The sequence below is a fragment of the Schistocerca americana genome, chromosome 8 (assembly GCF_021461395.2).
Source record: "Schistocerca americana isolate TAMUIC-IGC-003095 chromosome 8, iqSchAmer2.1, whole genome shotgun sequence".
NCBI classification, from domain to species: domain Eukaryota; kingdom Metazoa; phylum Arthropoda; class Insecta; order Orthoptera; family Acrididae; genus Schistocerca; species Schistocerca americana.
The window spans coordinates 113,996,042-114,021,033 of record NC_060126.1 but is presented as its reverse complement, the minus strand read 5'-3'; the positions used below and the strand labels follow the sequence as shown (position 1 = coordinate 114,021,033).

The following is a 24,992-nucleotide window of genomic DNA, read 5'->3' as shown; positions in this document are numbered from 1 at the left end:
GTCCCGAGTTCGAGTCTCGGTTCGGCACACAGTTTTAATCTGCCAGGAAGTTTCATATCAGCGCACACTCCGCTGCAGAGCGAAAATCTCATTCTGGATACTAAGATTTAGGCGGACATCACTACACATTTTTAAAAACAGCGGTGTTGCAGGCAGTTTTGGGAGGAAAATGGAATGCTGCTGTGTTTGTGACTTATCAATTTACTATTAGAATACTACCCACCATGTCACGGGATCTGAATCATCAGAAACTTTGCAGTCCTACCCGTTCACAGAATAAAACTATGGGAAAGACTCTCGTTAAAGCAACTATCCTCACAGATCCAGCAGCTGGAGAAGTCTCTCCTTAACCCCTCACACTAATGAAACCAACCCATTTACTCATTCACTCTAAGTGACTTCATTTCCCAATCAAGTTTTCCTTTGCAATAAGAATAAACAATGTTCAAGGTCAGAGCGAGGGGAAGAGAAGATGGACAGAGAGAGGGATGGCGAGAAAATGGATACAGAGAGATACACCTTGGCCGTGCGAATACTTTAGTATTCGTTCGTACTTAGAAAAATTCCAAGTGAAGTGGAACTCTTAACATATGAGAAACATTAGATGACGCGCAGCACTGAACTTTAACTTATTTCGGACGTATTTTGCAAATAATATTGGATATAATGCGGGAATCCACTCGTGATTTCGCGCGTTTTAATATATTGATCGCCGTAGTGGACTTCATGTATATATGATCTGGTGAATATTTTGTGTTTAGTTTAACCGAATGGCACTCTGTTTTTCGAGTACCGGATATGGTTAAATAGTATTTGTGGAATCTGCAACCAATCTAATTATGCATTCAAGCAAACTTTACTGCATTTGAAAATTTTAATTTTTTTCATAATCATTGAATTATTCTAGGACCACAATTTTAACGACTTCATTGATTTGACTGAATAAATCATCAGTTCATTCATTTTAAATCCTTTGGTGTCACCTGCAATAGTTATTCAGTAGAATATAACCATTATTATTATTTCTTTCCTTTCTCAGACGCTATGTCTGGTTAAAAATGGAAAGTGACGCGGACCTTGATCAAGTGTGACTTCCTTTTAGCTGTACGGTATATCTTACATTGCATTTAGGAACTTTCGGGTAATTGAACATGTATCAATAATTACAAATTTCTGTAGTTGTATATATACGTTTGCATGTAGCTGTATTGCGTTGATGTACTGGTGGATATAGTGTGTTATGACTCCTGTAGTTGGTAGTATAATTGGTATAATGTCAACTTTATCCTCATGTCACATGTCCTTGACTTCCTCAGTCAGTTGGATGTATTTTTCAATTTTTTCTCCTGTTTTCTTCTGTATATTTGTTGTATTGGGTATGGATATTTGGATTAGTTGTGTTAATTTCTTCTTTTTATTGCTGAGTATGATGTCAGGTTTGTTATGTGGTGTTGTTTTATCTGTTATAATGGCTCTGTTCCAGTATAATTTGTATTCATCATTCTCCAGTACATTTTGTGATGCATACTTGTATGTGGGAACGTGTTGTTTTATTAGTTTATGTTGTATGGCAAATTGTTGATGTATTATTTTTGCTACATTGTCATGTCTTCTGGGGTATTCTGTATTTACTAGTATTGTACATCCACTTGTGATGTGATCTACTGTTTCTATTTGTTGTTTGCAAAGCCTGCATTTATCTGTTGTGGTATTGAGATCTATAATAATATGCTTGCTGCAGTATCTGGTGTTTATTGTTTGATCCTGTATTGCAATCATGTATCCTTCCGTCTCATTGTATATATTGCCTTTTCTTAGCCATGTGTTTGATGCGTCTTGATCGATGTGTGGCTGCGTTAGATGATACGGGTGCTTGCCATGTAGTGTTTTCTTTTTCCAATTTACTTTCTTCGTATCTGTTGATGTTATGTGATCTAAAGGGTTGTAGAAGTGGTTATGGAATTGCAATGGTGTAGCCGATGTATTTATATGAATGATTGCTTTGTGTATTTTGCTAGTTTCTGCTCTTTCTATGAAGAATTTTCTTAAATTGTCTACCTGTCCATAATGTAGGTTTTTTATGTCGATAAATCCCCTTCCTTCTTCCTTTCTGCTTAATGTGAATCTTTCTGTTGCTGAATGTATGTGATGTATTCTATATTTGTGGCATTGTGATCGTGTAAGTGTATTGAGTGCTTCTAGGTCTGTGTTACTCCATTTCACTACTCCAAATGAGTAGGTCAATATTGGTATAGCATAAGTATTTATAGCTTTTGTCTTGTTTCTTGCTGTCAATTCTGTTTTCAGTATTTTTGTTAGTCTTTGTCTATATTTTTCTTCATCTTCTTCTTCTTCTTCTTCTTCTTCTTCTTATTATTATTATTGCTTGGGTAATTATACTAAATAATCGCAGGTTACAGCTGTTTTTTCGCCGAATTTAGCTGGTGTGCATGAAAACAGACATGTACACCTCAACCCTATGAGTATATCGAGCCTCAAATTTAAATAGAGCCATGCATCGTCCATTGCTTGTAGTGCTTAATCTCATATCAGATTCCACGAGAAGGCACCATCATTCTTTAAGTCCCTGCAGTCAAGTATTTAGGAGAGTGGATATCAGGTAATGAGACAAATCTTGCCAATAAATACCTGATGTCCCAAACGGGAGAAGGTGTACCGCTCCTGCAAGAGCATTTTCATCTGCGAGCACCTAACCGAGAACCGTAAACTCAAACATTACAACTCAGTAATAAGGCCCACAAGATTATACGCCTCTGAACGGCCTCTTCATGAAAAAAATGTGTGTGAAATCTTATGGGACTCAACTGCTGAGGTCATCAGTCCCTAAGCTTACACACTACTTAACCTAAATTATCCTAAGGACAAACACACACACCCATGCCCGAGGGAGGACTCGAACCTCCGCCGGCACCAGCCGCACAGTCCGTGACTGCAGCGCCCTTGACCGCTCGGCTAATCCGGTGCTGCGCGTCGTCACTTGGCACCTCTCATACGACAGTATCATGTTGCCATTTTTAAACAGGACATTGCTTGTCCAGAGGTGACACTTGTATCTTTGAACTGTCTGTGTAATGTTGAAGTACTCCCCTCACCATCAAGAATCCCAGATCTGTCCCCGATGTGTGACCAGCTCCGACGTCAACTCCATCCCAATGCCAGTGTCCGGTATATCAAGGACCAGTTAAAACAGCTGGTGGGCAAACTTGCCTCAGGGTAGGAAACAACGTCTTTATGACGCCCTACCCAAACGAGTCACTGCATGTATCCGGGCCACATGGGATGCAACATCATACAGATAAGTGAGCTTTTACTGCCAAGTTCTTTGTAAACTTGCATCGACTTTATAATCACTGTAATAACATCGCAAACCTCCTGAAACCACAAAGCTTCATTCGTCTCCTCCTCCGATTCTAGGTTTTTTCACTTTTTTGTCAGACAGTGTAAATTGTATTATGATCTATGTTTTTTTTTCATTTTATTTATTTATTTGTGTATGTTTGCTTTGGTTACCGAAATCAGTAATACACTAACTGTTTGATTTTTGTCAGTAGATGCGATATCTCTACAAAAGAACAACCAGAAAATATTGGCGCATTTAATTCTCTGGTTTGCCAATTAGGTTGAATATTTCGAATCAATTATCTCGTTCTGGAAACGATGGCACGAGAAAACAACTCAGTGCTGAGATAAGACATTACACTGAGGTGACAAATTCATGGGGTACTTTCTAATGCCGTGTGGTGCTGCCCTTAGTGGATTGGAAGTCAAAAAAAAAAAAAAAAAAAAAAAAAAAAAAAAAAAAAAAAAAAAAAAAAAAAAAAAAACTGAGTCATGCTGCCTCTATAGCGAAAGTGTTACCTGTGCAAGATTTAGTGCACGAATTGACCTCTCCATTACGTTCCACACATGTTCGATGGAATTCATGTCGGGTGATCTAGGTGGCCAAATCATTCGCTGGAATTGTCCAGAATGCTCTTCAAGTCAATCGCGAACAATTGTGGCCCGATAACATGGCGCACTTTCATCCACAAAAGTTCCATTGCTCCCTGGGAATACGAGGTGCATGAATGTCTGCAAATTGTCTCCAAGTGGCCCAGCCAGAGGACCCAGTCCATTCCACGTAAACACAAGCCACACCATTAGGACCCATCACCAGCTTGCGCAGTGCCTTGTTGGCAACTTGGGCCCATGGCTTAATGGTTCTGCGACACAGTGGAACCGGACCATCAGCTGTTACCAAGTAAAACCGGGACATTTGACCAGGTCATGGTTTTCTCGTATCCATCCGATATGATCACGAGCCCAGAAAAGGCGCTGCAGGCCATGTGTTCAAAAAATGGTTCAAATGGCTCTGAGCACTATGCGACTTAACGTCTGAGGTCATCAGTCGCCTAGAACTTAGAACTAATTAAACCTAACTAACCTAAGGACATCACACACATCCATGCCCGAGGCAGGATTCGAACCTGCGACTATAGCGTTCGCTCGGTTCCAGATTGTAGCACTAAGAACCGCTCGGCCACCACGGCCGGCGCAGGGTATGTGTGCTGTTAACAAAGGCACTTGCATCGGTTGTCTGCTGCCATAGTCCATTAACGCCAAATTTCGCCGTACTGCCCTGGCGGATGCGTTCGTCGTAGGTCCCACATTGATTTTTTCGCTATTTCACACAGCGTTACTTGTCTGTTAGCACTGGCAACTCTTCGTTAACGCCACTGCTTTGTCTGTTGTGAAAGGTAATGCATGAAATGGTGTTCTCGACACAGTCTTGACACTGGATCGCGGAATACTGAATTCTCTAACGATCTCCGAAATGGAACGTCCGCTACCACTAGTTCCAACTATCATTTCGCGTTCAGAGTCTGTTAATTCCCGCCGTGCATCATAATGATGTCGGGAACGTTTTGGTGGGAATCATCTGCGTAAAACGCCGATGCTCAGTCCTTTTATCTCTTGTGTACGCGTTACTACCACCATCTGTATACGTGCATATTGCTGTCTTTTGTCACATTAGTGTACTTCAACCAAGTAAACAGGAATGACAAGTAGATGAAAGTAGGTGTTAGTTTTTGATGAGAACTTGGTAAATGCCGCTATTCGATGTACCGTGTGAGTAGAAGCTCCTGATGGATCGCAAGATGCGAACAAGCAGGTAGGTCGGGAGTTGAGCGTGGTGAAAGTTCCGTGGACTGAGAAGAAACCAGGAGAGTCAAGCGGAACGTTAAGTCCAGTCATCCAGTCTGTGACCGGAGGCAGTCCAGTCGTGATGCTGGCGCTGTGTCTTTGTTTATTGTTGAGAACTAATTGAAGTCAGTTCGTTCACAAAAGCAGCCTTATTGTATTCTTCTTAGAATTCAGTATTATTTGGTTGGCCGATATAAACGTCCGCGAGTGTGTTTGTGATATCAGCGAGTGCAGAAGAGGATGAGAAAACCGACGAACATATAAAGAAAAGCCGCGCGACTTGGCGGTCGTACGAGGTTAGTAAAGCAGTTAAACTATTGTACTTAGCCACGAGGAGGGAACCCCTACAACTACAGTCGTTAATATATCTTGTTGCGACAATGGAAGCATATTTCAGGTTTTTATCGTCTTGAGTCACTCAACAATTAGAACCAGTATTTGCCAGGCTTAACTATATTTCTTTGTACTAAATAGAGGGCACAACATCATGGCGAAGACCTAGCTAAATTCCGTGATGCCACTTATGGATAGAGAATTCAGGTTATTGACTGCTCTGAACAAATAGTCTGACGTGTTTACGCAAAATTATTTCACTCTATTCATAGCATTTCAAAAAGTAAGTTGAATACGTACAAAATGGTCGTAAGTGTACTGGGTTAGTGAAGAACATCAGAAAAGAATGCAACGTTTCAGAGAAAGTTTTACGGAGTAAAAATGAAAAAAATCGCTTGAAGTCTGACACAGTCCGTCTTGCAAAAAGTCAGGACCATTATTTGAATTGGTATCGTCGTCATCCTCACCGGCATTGTTAACAAAATCTTGCTTCAAATCACGGAAAATTTCGTCGTCTGTAAGAAAACTTGAAGCCGTGTATTTCGCTTCTTTACGTACTCAACGAATAGCTACCGGTGTCTAGCAGCTTGGGTTGGGTTGTTTTCAGGGAAGAGACCAAACTACAAGGTCATCGGTCTCATCGGATTAGGGAAGGAAGTCAGCCGTGCCCTTTCAAAGGAACCATCCCGGCATTTGCCTGGAGCGATTTAGGGAAATCGCGGAAAACCTGTATCAGGATGGCCGGACGCGGGATTGAACCGTCGTCCTCCCGAATGCGAGTCCAGTGTGCTAACCACTGCACCACCTCGCTTGGTCCCAGCAGCTTGATTTCATATTAAAAATGGCTTTTTAGAAACTACGTGTCCGCAACACAATGAAGACCGATCGAGCCCGTCAATATACATGATTTCGTATACAAAAACGAGAAAAATTTAAACCTTGTCATATGTCGAGATCGGCAGTCTACCTAAATTTTCGCTTCCCGTCAATAGACGGGATTGGTAGTCAGTGTTAATAACAGCAATAACACTTACATTTAAGCGTATTATGCCATACGAGACACCAACACAAATGTTCAATAAAAAATTTTAATGTCATTTTTCTTCTACTCATTTTGCTGGATTACACAGCCTTAATTTAACTTCGTATTTCTTATTAGAGATGTTTACCGTATGTGAGGTTGATCATATCTATAATACTCATTCTCGAATCCATGATTTTTCTGTTTGGTATTTATACTATAACAGCCGATTGGTACGAGGCACATACGCGAGTAAGTTGTCAGCACTGGAAGACAAACGAGAAAACATTCCCCCTGTGATACCCCTATAACCCTACAGTAGCCGCGCTACTTACCCCTCCACCCGTGGGGTAAGCGGTCAACTTTACTTAGATCACGGCCGAAGTCACCAACGTCAATTAAAATTAAGCATATCTTAAAATACTGCTGTCTCTGTAAGTATTTATGTTCGTTACTGGGCAGGAAAACTACACTCTCAAGAAGCTCTTAACGTTAGCAGACGTTTGTGGATCCGGCTGTTAATTGTTACATGCATATCATTATAGAACAGAACAGCAGCCGGCACAAACACTTGACTGGGGCCGCAGCAGTTTGACGACCACTGTCTTTATGGGTATACTAAGGAAGCATTCTAAATTTGCTCAGTAATTACTTAAAGCACTGAAACATAAATTTTTGTCGAAGCTGATAGGCAATCTGCAACTGGAATTAGGTGACTGGGTGACCCTTTTGTAATATGTACAGCGTAAGAGCGCTGTAATAAATGTCTGATAGGCTGCCCGCGGAATCGCAGTTTAAAGGGAGGGATTCCGATTTTACATGTAAAAAACGCGTTTTTCTGGAAGGTTTCTTGAAGCGCATCACTTCCCTACTTTAAACTTGTACGAATCGGTTCAAACTTTACACGAAAATAGATAAGTGGATAAAGTCAAAACGAAATTTTCTTATCAATAGTATTTGTCCGTTGTCGAGATACGATGCTTTAAATAGGAGCTAAATGTATCACGTGTCCGCCCATCGTGGTCTCGCGGTAGCGTTCTCGCTTCCCGAGCACGGGGTCCCGGGTTCGATTCCCGGCGGGGTCAGAAATTTTTCCTGCCTCGAGATGACTGGGTGTTGTTGTGTCGTCTTCATCATCATCATTCATCCCCATTACGGTCGGAGGAAGGCAACGGCAAACCACCTCCGTTAGGACCTTGCCTAGTAAGGCGGTGCGGGTCTCCCGCATCGTTCCCCTACGCTCTGTAAAGAAGCATGGGAAGGAAGACGAGGATTTCTGGTCAGATGAGTATCAGGTAATATCAACAGCAGCAGAAAATGCTATAACAGGTGTAGGATTCGTTATGAATAGGAAGGTAGGGCAGAGGGTGTGTTACTGTGAACAGTTCAGTGACCGGGTTGTTCTAATCAGAATCGACAGCAGACCAACACCGACAACGATAGTTTAGGTATACATGCCGACGTCGCAAGCTGAAGATGAACAGATAGAGAAAGTGTATGAGGATATTGAAAGGGTAATGCAGTATGTAAAGGGGGACGAAAATCTAATAGTCATGGGCGACTGGAATGCAGTTGTAGGGGAAGGAGTAGAAGAAAAGGTTACAGGAGAATATGGGCTTGGGACAAGGAATGAAAGAGAAGAAAGACTAATTGAGTTCTGTAACAAGTTTCAGCTAGTAATAGCGAATACCCTGTTCAAGAATCACAAGAGGAGGACGTATACTTGGAAATGGCCGGGAGATACGGAAAGATTTCAATTAGATTACATCATGGTCAGACAGAGATTCCGAAATCAGATTCTGGATTGTAAGGCGTACCCAGGAGCAGATATAGACTCAGACCACAATATAGTAGTGATGAAGAGTAGGCTGAAGTTCAAGACATTAGTCAGGCAGAATCAATACGCAAAGAAGTGGGATACGGAAGTACTAAGGAATGGCGAGATACCTTTGAAGTTCTCTAACGCTATAGATACAGCAATAAGGAATAGCGCGGTAGGCAGTACAGTTGAAGAGGAATGGAGATCTCTAAAAAGGGCCATCACAGAAGTTGGGAAGGAAAACATAGGTACAAAGAAGGTAGCTGCGAAGAAACCATGGGTAACAGAAGAAATACTTCAGTTGATTGATAAAAGGAGGAAGTACAAACATGTTCCGGGAAAATCAGGAATACAGAAATACAAATAGGAAGTGCAGGGAAGCTAAGACGAAATGGCTGCAGGAACAATGTGAAGACATCGAAAAAGATATGATTGTCGGAAGGACAGACTCAGCATACAGGAAAGTCAAAACAACCTTTGGTGACATTAAAAGCAACGGTGGTAGCATTAAGAGTGCAACCGGAATTTCACTGTTAAATGCAGAGGAGAGAGCAGATAGGTGGAAATAATACATTGAAAGCCTCTGTGAGGGTGAAGATTTGTCTGATGTGATAGAAGAAGAAACAGGAGTCGATTTAGAAGCTATAGGGGATCCAGTATTAGAATCGGAATTTAAAAGAGCTTTGGAGGACTTACGGTCAAATGAGGCAGAAGGGATAGATAACATTCCATCAGAATTTCTAAAATCATTGGGAGAAGTGGCAACAAAACGACTATTCACGTTGGTGTGTAGAATATATGAGTCTGGCTATATACCATCTGACTTTCGGAAAAGCATCATCCACACAATTCCGAAGACGGCAAGAGCTGACAAGTGCGAGAATTATCGCACAATCAGCTTAACAGCTCATGCATCGAAGCTGCTTACAAGAATATTATACAGAAGAATGGAAAAGAAAATTGAGAATGCGCTAGGTGACGATCAGTTTGGCTTTAGGAAAAGTAAAGGGACGAGAGAGGCAATTCTGACGTTACGGCTAATAATGGAAGCAAGGCTAAAGAAAAATCAAGACACTTTCATAGGATTTGCCGACCTGAAAAAAGCGTTCGACAACATAAAATGGTGCAAGCTGTTCGAGATTCTGAAAAAAGTAGGGGTAAGCTATAGGGAGAGACGGGTCATATACAATATGTACAACAACCAAGAGGGAATAATAAGAGTGGACGATCAAGAACGAAGTGCTCGTATTAAGAAGAGTGTAAGACAAGGCTGTAACCTTTCGCCCCTACTCTTCAATCTGTACATCGAGGAACCAATGATGGAAATAAAAGAAAGGTTCAGGAGTGGAATTAAAGTACAAGGGGAAAGGATATCAATGATACGATTCACTGATGACAATGCTATCCTGAGTGAAAGTGAAGAAGAATTAAATGATCTGCTGAACGGAATGAACAGTCTAAATAAATCGGGGAAAGACGAAGATAATGAGAAGTAGTAGAAATGAGAACAGCGAGAAACTTAACATCAGGATTGATGGTCACGAAGTCAATGAAGTTAAGGAATTCTGCTACCTAGGCAGTAAAATAACCAATGACGGACGGAGCAAGGAGGACATCAAAAGCAGACTCGCTATGGCAAAGAAGGCATTTCTGGCCAAGAGAAGTCTAATAATATCAAATACCGGCCTTAATTTGAGGAAGAAATTTCTGAGGATGTACGTCTGGAGTACAGCATTGTATGGTAGTGAAACATAGACTGTGGGAAAACCGGAACAGAAGAGAATCGAAGCATTTGAGATGTGGTACTATAGACGAATGTTGAAGATTAGGTGGACTGATGAGGTAAGGAATGAAGAGGTTCTACGCAGAATCAGAGAGGAAAGGAATATGTGGAAAACACTGATAAGGAGAAGGGACAGGATGATAGGACATCTGCTAAGACATGAGGGAATGACTTCCATGGTACTAGAGGGAGCTGTAGAGGGCAAAAACTGTAGAGGAAGACAGAGATTCGAATACGTCAAGCAAATAATTGAGGACGTAGGTTGCAAGTGCTACTCTGAGATGAAGAGGTTAGCACAGGAAAGGAATTCGTGGCGGCGGCATCAAACCAGTCATTAGACTGATGACAAAAAAAAAATACCATGATAATTGAAGCCAGCAATTCCATGCACAATTAAATCTTAAAATTTGCATGCATTGATGCACCTTCACATGATCGCACACTTAGAGGAAACACATGCAATGTCAAAATTCAGTAATTTGTTGTGATGCATGTTATTTTCCTTTAAAACAATGTACAACAAGCAAATTCTCCACTGACTTGGGGTATCTCGGCATGCTGGTCCGCTGTGATAGCAACTCTGGATTCGGGAGGCGACGTGGCTTGAATCCATCCGCCAGAAACCTTGAAAATGAATTTCTGTAGCTTCCCATTTTCAATTTCGGCAATGCCGCGGTTGGTCCCTTATTACAGGCCACAACCAATTCCTTCCGAATATCTTTCTTTCCAAAAAGATTCCAGTTCCCTTAAAGAGGCATCCGCTCTGCATAAATGAAAAGGCGAGCTGAACATCTCTCTGGATATCCCCGGCGCTAAAAGCGGTATGACAAATAAATAATAATCAAAATTTTCCTCATTTAAACTCATGTATTCATCTGCTGGGACATTCTTTAAGGCAGAAAATGATATTTTTCACACTGCAAAAAGTGAGAGATGTATACTTGAATGAGGAACCTGGGCAAAGTGTAAGATTGAATAATTCCGGTTTCTTTTGCATTTTCGCCACCAAGAATTGTTTTAACTTCTCTGTTGAACACAGAGTTCTTCGTTCCAAAAACCCTGCCAGTAATAATCATGGTGTACTAAAAAAATTGGGCCCGTCCTTGTGTGATCACTTCCTCAGCTCAAGTCCAAACTGAAAGAAGAAAAGTGCAAAATGATCTTGGAGTGTGAAGGGAGATTGGAACACTTTTGCTTCTTAGTGGTTTGCCAAAATGCGAGGCTCCTAAGCAAGGAAATTGTATCTCCGCTTGGTGAAAACTCCGAGATCACTGTGGAATAAAATGGTGCATCGTTCTCTATGGAAATAAATGAATAGGATTAGTCTTTTTAAGATTCTCTTTGACAGATCGGACCCCCTCCCTCTCCTCTCGGCTTTGACAAAATCCTGGCCACCTCCTTGACGATAGGGAGCTACAAGCACGGAACAAGAAGTAAGCTGCGGAGATCCACTAGAAAATAGCCAACCTCTAACGAGGGCGTACAGACACACAAACAAGTGGTGACGTGATTACTATTTGCTGTGCATTTCAGGTTAGTGGTGGGGGCAGCCGTGCGAGGGACGCTGAATGCCTTACGAGAGGAGGGGACGACTTCTCAATATAAGGCCCGCCCCTCCACACGCTCCAGAGAGACCAACCAGCGCTCGTTAGCGGCGCAGTCTGACGTCATGGGTCTCACCGGCAGCAGAGAGTGAGTACCAGGAAACACTACCGAGCCGCCCCTTCTGCTCGTTAGCTTTGCTGCCTAGTGTATTTCTAAAAATGCAACTGTAAAAGATTTTCTGCAAACGCAGTAACAAAGAGGAAATATTCTAGATCACTACAGGCCTACTCAGGACCGGTTCGAAAACATTTTTCCACACGATTGACATATCATTAGTCGTCCCCTCCCCCATTCCCTCCCTCCCTCTCTTATGCATTAACGGTAGCGCCTTGTGCTCTTTCTGAGACCATTAAAAATAAATCCAGTGACCGTGGAAGCAGATTGTTTTCGAGACTAATTATGATTCACCCTGTGCACAAATCTGAACTGTCGGACGGCAGATGTATTGTGGCGAAGGTGTCAGCCGATATTATCGGACGGACTCGGGCGATCGCGTCTGTCGACCGTTGCAGGTGCCACTGTAAACACAGCCTTAGGCTTCATGGAGGCCATCTCTTACCCTCTTCCTTGGCATTCCCGGGAGTCTCCTACCTGGGGGGATCGAATCCAGGAGCTTCCGTGGCCACTTGTCCCATCCGGGCTCACGACCAGTCCACTGCATTAGCTTGCTTCTCACGATTCATCCCGGTACAGTTCATCCCCCTCATGGTGGTGTCTTACCCTCCATTCATCCGAGTTTGAGCCCGACATCGGACTAAAGATCTTCCGCGGCACTTTGAGAAGTTTAAGAAAGTACTGCTTCCGGATGCTCCGCATCTCGCAGCCATATAGTACCATAGGTTGGATCAGCGTCTTCTATACACGAGTCCTGAATCGTCTCTGGACAGCAGCAGTTTTGTTAGGCTGTAGGAGGGTTGATTTCATGCATCGATCCTGGCACTGATCTCCGCTTCGCATGACGAGCTATCGGTGGAAAAGCACTCCTAGGTATTTAAAATCGCGGCCTCTGCGTTAGGAGCGGCCTCCCGCCCTCACTGACTCCAACTATCCAGTATCTTGACCCTCGTCGACGAGCCAGAAAGAAGCAATCCGTTTTGGCTTCATTCATGAGCAGCCCAAACTTACTGGCTGCCATCTCCAGTGCCCTGCTCGTTTGTTTCAGCTTCTCTATTTGCTGCGTAGACAGATACCATTTGCATAGGCTAAACATGCCAAAGCCTTCCCTTCGATCTACTTGTAAATTCTTTCGAAATTCTCTTTAAAGGTCACGTGTATGGTAGTTTCAAGGGAAAAACTGAACAGCAAAATATATGTCCAAATTTTGATTCCATTCGACCCTGTTTTCGCGACGCTACTGATAACCCTAGCATATCCAATTTGATGTTATTTGACTCCTGTTGTAGCTCCACTAAACTTTTGCCGAATCTAAAATTTCTCCAGTTTGTCGCCGAAAGAAAATTACGTGAATCAATTAGTTTTCTAAAGGTCCATGTTATTGTTATTAGAAATTCTTGTACCGAGATGCAGGCGCTGGAGTAACTGAGGGTGCTCCTGTGGTCTGAAGCCATTCAATGACATGAAGATCATCCACAACCAGATTTTTATAATTTTTTTATATTTATGGTACATGACGCGCATGACACATATCAATAACACAAAGCAGATAGATTCAACTCTAAAAAATTCTTTACAAAATAGACTTCGAAGTTAAGATCATTTTCAGAAGCGGCTGGATGGCTCACTCGGAAGTTCTGAAGAATGGTAAACGGGTAACCAATGAATCGCTGGTTCCAATCTCACTATGGTGTCTCTGTTTCATATTTTTCTCTGTTCGAATACCTACTTCTTTTAAACGTATAATTTAACAAATATATAATAATTAACGCATCTTTAATCACCTTTCTTCTTCTTTCTAATAACATATGGCATGCATTGTAACATAAATCCTTAATTATCGATATGTTATAAAAGAATGTTTAAATTTTTAAAAATTAAAAACTTATTAACAAATTTTTGTAAATTAAGAATTTTTATTTGCAATGAAAAGTGAAAGTTTGCATGCAAAATGTAATTTGGAGGATGATACGTATTTTTAATAAAAAAATGACAACATATATGTTAACTGGAAAATATTTTGTGAATTTTATGTATACGTGATGTAGGTATTCGAACTGAACGAATGAAATGAAACAAAAAAAGACTATAGCAAGAGTTAGGAAGAGTCGAACCAGTGATTCATTGATTATCCGATTACCATTCCCCAACGCTACACAGTGAGTCATACATCTAGTCTTTAAACCTATCTTCATCTTAGTGATTAAAATTTCCTCGGACAAGTTTAAAGTTGATTTTCTCTAGAATTTTTGAGAGTTGTATCATACGGCTTTGGATGGTCAATATTCGAGTTCTGAACTTGATGTACCTTAAATGTAAAAAATAATAAAAATGAGATTATCGTGTGGTCTGCTTGTGAGTGCCCTAGTTCCACCATTCCCAATACTCTTTTATCCGGGTCGTAATACCGACAACCCAGGAACTCGAACGTAGCAAACCAGGGAAGAAGCGGCGGGGCCGAAGTGGTGGTTAGATAAGTCCCTGCCAATTGCGCAGGCACATAAGGGGCACAAAAACTGACAAAGAAACTAGAACGAAACAAGGCTTATGAATTAACCGGTAGAGGTACGTAAGTTCTCCCTCCCCACGTGTTCCTGTCTTCTGTCTATGAGAAGAAGCCTTTTGCTCGGTCAGCGACTTAAACGCATACCGTGTCACAGTGCCAGTTCTACAATGTCGCTTCTTCCCAGTAGCTTCTTAAAAGAGATGAGCAACATCTTGAGAGCTGAAGTTTCAGCGAGCAGGAAATGTTAAAAAGGTTGTCAGGTCGAACACGGGTGAATGACTGTCAAATTTACCTGTCTTATCGACTAATTACGTTATAGCTGCTAAACTTGACTTTAGCGACATAATCAAAGAACTTGATCCATTCCGAGCACGGAAATGCAAAGTAAAATTATGATAAAAAGACACTTCTTAGAAAGTGGCATTTTCTCGACTCTTAATTATAGCACTTTCCCTTTCATTTCTCATTATTATTTTATGCAATGCTATTAATTTATGAAGACCAAATAAAATCTGTTCTTTATTACATGCCATGTTCAAACCAATGAACAGTAAAATATAGATTTTGTTTTATTTTCAATTTTTATAAAGTTCATACAATTTGTAATTTATTGATCAAAATGATACATGAAGCTGTCGTGTGCAGTATTTATCGTCAATGTCCCAGAAGGAATAATCAGTATTCGGGGATATGGTAGGAACGCTTAATCGAACTAGACAGAATAGGCGTAGAAAGAACACTGTCGAAGTCCCTTAGCTCTTCAATGAATGAGTTATTGGAATATGTGGTAAAGTGTAGTTACGTACACAAAGAAGAAATAGCACAGGAGAAACAAAAGTAAGTGTCAGGTGATATTGTTGGCTGGGTTATCCCGAAGGATAGGTTCAGTCACCTAATCGGAAACTATTTTCTTCTTTCCTCACAGTGAGTGAGGGTTCCATCTTTTGAGTATCTGTTGAGTATAATAGAAATGTGCTTAGGATGGTGGTAAGACTGGGAGAAAATGGACAGCGTGAAGCCCAGCCTGCTATTTTTGAACAGCACTAAGCGGGCTACCGAGTTTAACATCCCCAGCCGGTGATCACCATAGACGATGTCTCATGCCCTCACTCCGTGAGACGCCGTGAAATGGTGAGGAATTTAACACAGAAGATTGGCGCAAAATCTGTCGATCAGGAACTTCACGTCTCCTCGCTAACCGGCCCAATGGTTGTGGTGAAAGTGTCTTCCACCACCACGATTCGAATCAGCCAAACTAAACCAGAGTAACAACTTTATACTTCTCATCAAAACGCCTATATACATGATGAGCAACCCCAGAAAATATTTCATGCGCCTTAAGACAGACAAGCCAGCTTACATATACGCATGTGAGGCAGATGAAGTAAGTTGGGTTGCATACCTCTAAGGTGCATGAAGTATTTTCTGGGTTAGTTTTATTTTTCCAATCCTCTGCGCAGCAGTGGCTATCGATATAAAGGAAACAAAGATTTTTGGGAGACATGCAGAATATTTGAATCCTTTAAATAATATAGTTACGAGGAGTGTAATATTGTCAATAGATAATCTTATCTGCATCTATATTAATATTTAAAGAAGAAACGTTTGATAAGTTCTTCAAATTTTTACACAATACTCTGATTAACATTCGAACGGAAATAGGCTATATATTTTTGTAAATAACAACGTACATCTTTCGTGTTAAGACTGACTGTAATAAAAAAGTGCTGCGCTGTGAAAATGTACGGTTTAGTTCTCTTTCTCGCGCTTAGTTTTAACTTCTACTGCAGGGCATTTAAACCATTAGACAAATTGTTCCTGCTACATATTATTGTTCTTCAGATTTATAACTTTAAACAAATATTGTGTACACAAAAATGTGCTGTTTCTTTCCTTCTTCGTAGTCGGTTTTAACTGAAAACAGGAAAGTATATTTATAGGTTGTGATTAGAATGCTACGACACAGACTGAATCATGCAAAACTTTGTAATGATACACATTCGCAGATTATAACTACGCGGAGTAATGTCAATGAAGCCAGTACCCTTCCAGGAGCTAGAGAGGTCGATCACCCCCTCATTTTAGTTAAGTTCATTTCCTAGTCAATGTTTCATTGGCAATAGCAGTAAACAAAGCTTGAGACTAGATATTGAAATACGCTGGAATTGATTTAGGATAAGAGTGGGCAGTTGAACGTTGCCCTTCCACGAAATGATAGTTCAGAAAACCTGTTCATACTCTTACCACACAGTATTCAAACAAAACGAAAAATGTTGTACGTTCTAAAGTATGGTAACTGTACTGTGTACAAAAAAATTAAAAAAAAACTAAAAGCAATAAGTCATTTTCATTCATATTCTATATGATTTATTATAATTTCGTCTACCATACAATCAGTGGGCGAAGTCGCGCCGAGGAGCCGAAATTTTCGTCGTGAAACAATTGACTGGGATAACCCTCATTAGGACATATATCCAATTGCCACACATATTTAGCAGTTGCGAAGCACTGCGGGGTTTGCTAGTAGGAATAGTGGAAGGGGCAGTCTAATGAAAACGAAACACACGTAAAAAAGTAAGTAACTGTTTACTGTTTCAAAAGTGATCGCCCTAACTGTTATTACATTTATCACGCAGTGACACAAGACAGTCAGTGACTTCCTGAAAAAATGTTTGTGGTTGCATACAGAACCTTGACTGAAGCCCGGTGTGCATTTCTTCGTCCGACGCAAATCGACGGCCGCGAATGTCTTTCTTCATGTGTCGGAAAATATGAAAACTACATGAAGAGAGAGTGGGACTGCACGGAGGATGTTGCATGGCAGCTTATTCCCAAACTGTCACGCAACATATGTACATTGGGCATCCACTTGACCCGTTGAGCCACACCCTGCGCACTTGCGGGGCTGTCCTTCACTGTAACCAAAAACATTAATGTAAAGTGGAATATGATTCTGTAGGTCTACTTTTAGTTGTTTGATGCCATTCAGTACGGGTAACTTATGAGTTCCACCGCTTTTCTGGAATATTACTGGTCACTTCCGTGTAAGACGATATTCCTGCAATTGTGGCTTCGAATGGAAATTAAATAATCCGCGTTCTTCTTACACCAAAACTGGCATGGGTAACACTAATTGCAATAACGTTTCCGTCAGATTGTTTGAATTTACAAATTTCACCACTATATTCGACAGTTCTACCATAAAGGTCGGTATTAATCAGTTTGACATTCACAACACTACTCACGATTGACGTGCGGATACTGTAAGGCGTCAACTGATCCACAGGGTCTGGACCGACCTATAGTCATATCGCTTCCCATGGGTTCATGCGGTTTAATAGCAACTGGAGCGCAACAGATTAATGATAGGAAATGGATGGCTTTAGCAAATAGAAGACATGGGCGTTGCATCTCAAAGCAGGTAATAAAAACTGGATCATCTATGAAATGAAATAATGGCCCATATTAAGCCCAAAATATTTTAAAGTTCTCTCCTAACACATATATGAACAAAAATTAATCACAGAATTTGCTCAAGGTTGAAAACTACATAGAACTCGAAAAGTAAGAGTTGCTGAACATAAAATAGTTACGATCTAAAATCTAGATGACCTCCTAAAAGTCGGTTAGGCGAACAGAAAAGACTGGTCTCTTGCAAATCAGTTACAGAAAGACAAATTTGATCGCTTTACTGCGCCAGAGCAATGGAAATCTACTACTACATGCAAACTACATAACTGACAGAGACGTGAATCAATCCTCAGCGTCTCAAGAAAACTGCAAGATTGTTGGAATCCGTTTGACCTTAATAATGAGCCCGCAAACGATCGGCAAGCCTCGTACCCTGCAAACTGCGCAATAGAAAGTTGCGAGTGCCATCATACCCTGGTCTCTCCAACACATCACTTGCTAACTGCGGCAACGTTCCTTCTCTACGTCTGCGATGGAAATCATCTTGTCAAGATCTCCAGACAAACCTCCTCAGAAACCCTAGACGAAGTGTTCGTCGCTGGGAAACAAAAGTGTGTGAATTTCTAAGGGACCATACTGCTGAGGTCATCGGTCCCTAGGCTTACACACTACTTAAACTAACTTATGCTAAGAACATCACTCACACAATGCCCGAGGGAGGACTCGAACCTCCGGCGGGAGGGGCCGCGCAGTCCGTTACATGGCGCCTCTAACCGCGCGGTCACTCCGCGCGGCGTTCCTCGCTGAGAGTTCTCTCTACAAAGCCTTATTTTATGTATACCGCTAACTGCGAGAGGGGTTTATTTTTCTCCCATATGCGATAACGCGCATACATCATAGGAATGGGAAAAACCGATCGAATAAAAGCGATACCTGTATTTTAGATCTGCATAACTGCTATTTTTCGGATTTGTTTGGTCCTGGTTATAAAACGTGTTTTCTTTATTTTTTACTGACAACCGAGTAAAAAAAAAAAAAACGAAATATCAATTATCGATAGCAGCAGTGCTGAAATTTTTCGTTTTGTAAATAAAACCTTTTTAAAAATGAAGTAATTTTGACTCCTAAATTTTGCATTGGTTTGAAATATTACATTATTACTGAACATGGGAAAAGCGATGAGTGCGATTTTAATAACAATGACAAAAAAAAGGAGCAACACACACGTGGTATAAGAATTGGTGCAGCACAGGGGCGGTGGCAAGGGGGGGCTATGGGGGCTATAGAACCCCCCCCTCCCCCCCTCCCCCGCACCACATGGAGTATCATTTTACACTGGATAAAATGACTTTCGAAATCAGCGAATATATTACTTCAACAGATTCAATCATTTCTTTTATAATTATGAAGCAATATAGATTACACTGTATTTCAAACACATTTTAACAAAAGAATTAGAGCGGCAAATAGCTTACTGTCTAAAACAATAAATATCATTTAACTTAAAATGGACGCCTTATTATTTATTAATATACATTGGATGTATATTAATGTACCAGTTACAATAATCAAGAAAGCTAAATATGCTCTTTCAAATATCCATAAAGAGAGATTTATAGACATTGCAAATATCATTGACATATTCAGTAAAAAGAAACAGAGACAAATGAGCATGGCAATTGAGAACAAGACGGAAATATTTAGTGAATTTTGTTACAGAATTTTTTTTATATTCATGTCAAGCTCAAGTCTTTACATTCATGTCATCTTCTGTATCCAGAAAATTAATGAAAACTTATTTGTTGTAAGTTGATCTTTTTGATGGTTTATGTAATTTATAAAATCTTCCACGTTAAAATAAGTTTTTTTTACCCTGAACTCCAAAATAATTACCAAAAACTACTTTAAGCTACACTAAATTTTACCAATTTGTCGGTGGAGGACCCCAACTCTCCTTTTGTTAAGCGATATTCCATTCAACCAACCAACCTTCCTTCTTCCAGAATGGCCCCTGGTGTAGCACTGTTGAGACAATAACGTCCCTGTTGCTCCACGTGCCGTGGCTTAAGGCACGCTTGTAGTGCACTTTGCAAGTCTTTCCTCACCTGGTTTAAATGGTGGTTTCTCGCTGTCTTGCCGGACATCCGTTGCATTGCAGATTGGCACCAACCCTAGCCTGGAAAGATTATTACGAAGTGACGAAACAATGAAGCACAATGCTGTCTGCCGTTTCTATAAAATTATAAAAGAGGAAGGAAATTATGATAACAGAAAAAATTGAAAACTTAGCAACGGGCTACTCACAGTATACAATGAAAATATGAAGTACGAATAGCTGATCTGCCGACTGTGTATCGATAATGACTTTATCTGCTTTCAGCCCTTCAATAAGGACAGATTAACACGAAAAACAAAGTTTATCGACCTCAGTTTTTACCTTTTAGCAGCGACTATTCGCAATGCCCAAATAGTGGTATGATCCCCGACTGAAACATCATTTTTGAGAAGAGTTTCAAAAATTAGAACAATAAGAGAATACTGGTGATTTTTTGTATATCCAAGCACTTATCAATTTTCGAGAAAAGCAGCGAACGGTGAATGGACTACGTTTCCCTTTCTTTTTATATTTAATTTACTACTTTGATTCTATGTAACTTGAAACTGAGAGAGTCTTTGTTCGATGTCTACGTTTATTAAAGGAAATAACAGGAATAAAAATCCGAAAATCCGTTATTTTAGAAACCGGTAATTTTGAGCAATTTTAACAGTCAGGCGAAACTGGCATCGGAAAAACCGCTATGGCCGAATACCAGATGTTTCAGCGATAACCGCCATTCTAACACAGTGCTTTTCTTCGCAGCAGTCTTATTCGTAACTGTTTTCATACAACGTGGCCAACAATTTTAATTCTTTATTAATCCAAGTCGTTTGAGAAATTTGTTTGCCTACTTTGTTGACTTTCATTCCTCATTGCTTTACGTCCTTTATTAAGCCTTCCACGACTACCAATTTCGTTGCGGAAAAATACGAATAAAGAAAACCTGCTGATCACATATGAGAAGCAAACACAGGTTCTCTACTCCACAGCGAGATACTTCGGTCGCTGCCCCAGTGGCGCTTTCCTTGAACAGCGCATACGTTAAGCGACAGTCATAATAGTTATTTGTCTATATTTCTAGGAAATCGCATATATGTTGATGATAAATGCTTAATTCGCAATTATTTATGTAGGAACGGAAAACTTTATCGCAAGTGTTAAACTGTGTAGCACGTAAATCGTCTTCAACTTTAGGGGTGGTTTGCTCAAAAAAATTTAGTCTTTCATTTTAGGTTGTGAGAAGCGACCTGCCAGATATGAGCCGAATCAGTAGGCCGTGCCCGAAACCTTCACCTCTTCAGTTTACAGTGACTACAGGAATACAGTAACCATTTAATGCTGGATGCAGGAAGGTTGAGTACCTACCATGTGTGAACACCTACTGTAGGGTTTTCGACAGAAAGAGGAGAGCTTGGAATTAGAGAGATATTTCAACATCACAAATGTTCACTAAGGCAGCACCAGTCGCTAGTCGGATTTATCACGATGAAGCAGCATGCTGCTTTTACGTGTTCTTTTATTTTTCTAAATTCTCGTCTAGCAAAAAAAATGGTTCAAATGGCTCTGAGCACTATGGGACTCAACTGCTGAGGTCATTAGTCCCCTAGAACTTAAAACTAGTTAAACCTAACTAACCTAAGGACATCACAAACATCCATGCCCGAAGCAGGATTCGAACCTGCGGCCGTAGCGGTCTTGCGGTTCCAGACTGCAGCGCCTTTAACTGCACGGCCACTTCGCCCGGCTCTCGTCTAGCAGTCCTAATGTTTGTACAGGTAACAGTATTTGCTTGGAACTGCACCTGAAGCCACAACAGACAGCCTAGGCACGAGGTGCAGTTAGGCATGGTAATTTTCCGCGCACTTTCAGGAAAAAATATGTAGGAACGGAAAACTTTATCGCAAGTGTTAAACTGTGTACCACGTAATTCGTCCTCGATAAGTAGCGCTGCGAAAACTAGGTCACAGGTGCATACTCTAATCTAAGACAATATTCCACCAAACGGAGTGTGTGTGGCACAGAGTCAGCAGTGCCGTGAGAGAGATCAGTATCTATATTTACATGTTATGTATACCGCAAGGCGAAGGGTACATCGCACCAATATTACCGATTTTCTTTCTTTTCCATTTGCGCATTTGTAACGGATCTATACGTTCTTTTCTACTCGTAAACATATTGTTCTCTAATCATCTTTTATTATTTATTGCGAGTGACTGCCCATGACAACTAAGGTGCTTGACCTTTCTACAACCACATCTGACCTCGGACTCGTTGAGGAAAACAGTAATACTAGCTCTTTGAACTCTATTTTAGAATCAACGGAATTATATTACTAATGTTAACCGCTTTTGTACGACTCCGATTATCAATTGGCCGATTAGACTGGTAGCCAACAGTCTTGCCGCTGTGGTAACACCGGTTCCCGTCAGATCACCGACGTTAAGCGCTGTCGGGCTGGGCTAGCACTTGGATGGGTGACCATCCGGTCTGCCGAGCGCTGTTGGCAAGCAGGGTGCACTCAGCCCATGTGAGGTAAACTGAGGAGCTACTTGATTGAGAAGTAGCGGCTCCGGTCTCGGAAACTGACACACGGCCGGGAGAGCGGTGTGCTGATCACATGCCGCTCCGTCTCCACATCCAGTGACGCCTGTGTGCTGAGGATGACACGGCAGTCGGTCGGTGCCGATGGGCCTTCATGGCCTGTTCGGGAGGAGATCAGACTGCTGCTGGAGCGATTAGTGGACAAACTAGAGAGTAGCTGTACCCAGAAACAAATTATGCACTTCACTCTCACCTTTATTTATCGTTCTGACAAGAAAGGTTTTCGCTATAGCAAAGTGTAAGCAATTATCACTGAGACAGGAACCAGTACTAAATCACCTTGAGAAATTTATTCCAGGAAACAAATAATTCTACTCGCTAACAACGGTCGCCACGTCCTGAAAAGACAAATTTTGAAAGCAAGTCTGTTTATTAAACTTGGAACAGCTAATGAATTTACAGTTTGATAAATTTATTTAATGCTTTTTGTACCAGAACGAAATTAACAATATCTTAAATGACTGTCTTCCCAAACATTGCTTTATGAACATTTCAAGGAAAAATTGTAGTAATTGCTATTAGACTGAAGTTACTTTATTCTTGAGACTTCTGGCAAATTATTTGAAGCAAAATTTAAGCAAGGTGTGTTAAAAATGGTTCAAATGGCTCTGAGCATTATGGGACTTAACTTCTGAGGTCATCAGTCCCCTAGAACTTAGAACTACTTAAACCTAACCTAAGGACATCACACACGTCCATGTCCGAGGCAGGATTCGAACGTGAGACCGTAGCGGTCGCGCGGTTCCAGACTGTAGCGCCTAGAACCGCTCGGCAACGTGTGTTACAATGCGATCCGCTATAGTTGTGTGTCTCCACTTCCTTACTTTAATAAACATCTAAAATATTCAGTTAACTGTAGTTACTTTTCCACACACTAAATAGTAATGTTTAAGATAAAATTTAAATGAAGTAGTGATAGGCACCTGACATAAGATGATAACACTTATAGGGAATTAACTGCCAATGTATTGAACCAAAAATATAGTGATAGAAAAAAATCACAACAGCAAACAATAATTAATATAGAATTATGAAAATACATTAAGTCTAGGAAACAAATTTAAGTGATTAACTTTCCAAGATCACTGATTAATGTAAGAGCGAGATAAGCCATTGCAAATGTGAAATGCTGCTACATTAATAACTAGTGTAACCGCCAGAATGTTGAATGAAAGCATGCAAACGTGCATGCTTTGTGTTCTACAGGAGCCGTATGTCAGTTTGTGGGGTGGAGTCCCATGCCTGTTGCACTTGATCGGTCGATACACTGACGGCTAATGTTGGTTATGGATGGCGCTGGAGTTGTCATCCGATGAAGCCCCATAAGTGCTCGATTGGAGACACATCGAGCGATCGAGCAGGCCAAGGCAACATATCGACACTCTGTAGAACACGTTGGGTTAAAACAGCGCTATGTGGTCGAGCGTTATCCTGCTGGAAGACTTCCCTGGGAATGCTGTTCATGAATGGAAGATCAACAGGTAGAATCACTAGATCGTACAAATTTGCAGTCACGGTACGTGGAATAACTGCGAGAGTACTCCTTCTGTCGTGCGTAATCGCACCCCAAAGCATGACACCAGGTATAGATCCACTGTGTCTTTCCCCCAACTGGCCTACTAATCAACACGTAGACATCACTGGCACCGAGGCAGAACCATCTTTCACCAGAAAACGCAACAGATCTTCACACTGCCCGCCAGTGAGCTCTAGATTGACACCACTGGTCGCAAATGGCAGTGGTTTGGTGTCAGTGGAATTCACGCTACAGAGCGCATGGCTAGGAGCCGTTCGTGAAGTAACGGATTTTTAACAGTTTTTTGAGTCACTGTGGCGCCAAATGCTGCTCAAATTGCTGCTGAAGCACCAGTATGATGTGCCACATCCATACCCCGGACGTAATGGTCTTCCCTCTCAGTAGTGCCACGTGGTTGTCGGAGCCTGGTCTTCTCGAGACCGAGCATTCTCGTGACCACCGGTCACTCCAATCATGTACAGTCGCTTCATTCTTGCCAAGGCTTTCTGCAATATCACACAAGGAACGTATTACGTGACTTTGTTCAAACTCAGTGAGGTGGTAATAATGGCGTCTTTCTCACATTAAAAGCATAGTTGATCAATATCAACTGCCCACGTCCGATCTCAAAGGAATCTAACGCACATGGCCGTCGTAACGTATAATTAAAGCAAACATGATTTGCATCCTAGTAGCGCCACACTTAGGTGACTGGTGCGAAATTTGAATAAACATCATCTTTAAGATGTAGAAACAGGTCTAAAAACTTCCGTTTAAGTCGCGCAACTCTTTATTGGCCAGGTGGTTTTATTTTCGTCAGTGTACTCCTCATAACAACTTTTGTTGACCCAAGTTCAAATGGCTCAAATGGCTCTGAGCACTATGGGACTTAACATCTGATGTCATCAGTCCCCTAGAATTTAGAATTACTTAAACCTAAGTAACCAAAGGACAACACACACAGCAACATTCGAACCTGC

General features: G+C 41.2%; 1 protein-coding gene and 1 pseudogene across 1 annotated transcript in view; both read left to right on the top strand.

Moving 5' to 3' along the window:
- The first annotated feature begins 11,750 nt into the window (after positions 1-11,750).
- LOC124544635 (xanthine dehydrogenase-like) overlaps positions 11,751-24,992 on the top strand; it is a 234,711-nt gene continuing 221,469 nt past the window's right edge. Inside the window, exon 1 of the mRNA XM_047123244.1 lies at positions 11,751-11,853. Coding sequence (XP_046979200.1) covers positions 11,831-11,853 — 23 coding nt within the window. The 5' untranslated portion in view covers positions 11,751-11,830. The remainder of the gene's footprint in view (positions 11,854-24,992) is intronic.
- Positions 22,284-22,401, top strand: LOC124546065 (annotated as a pseudogene).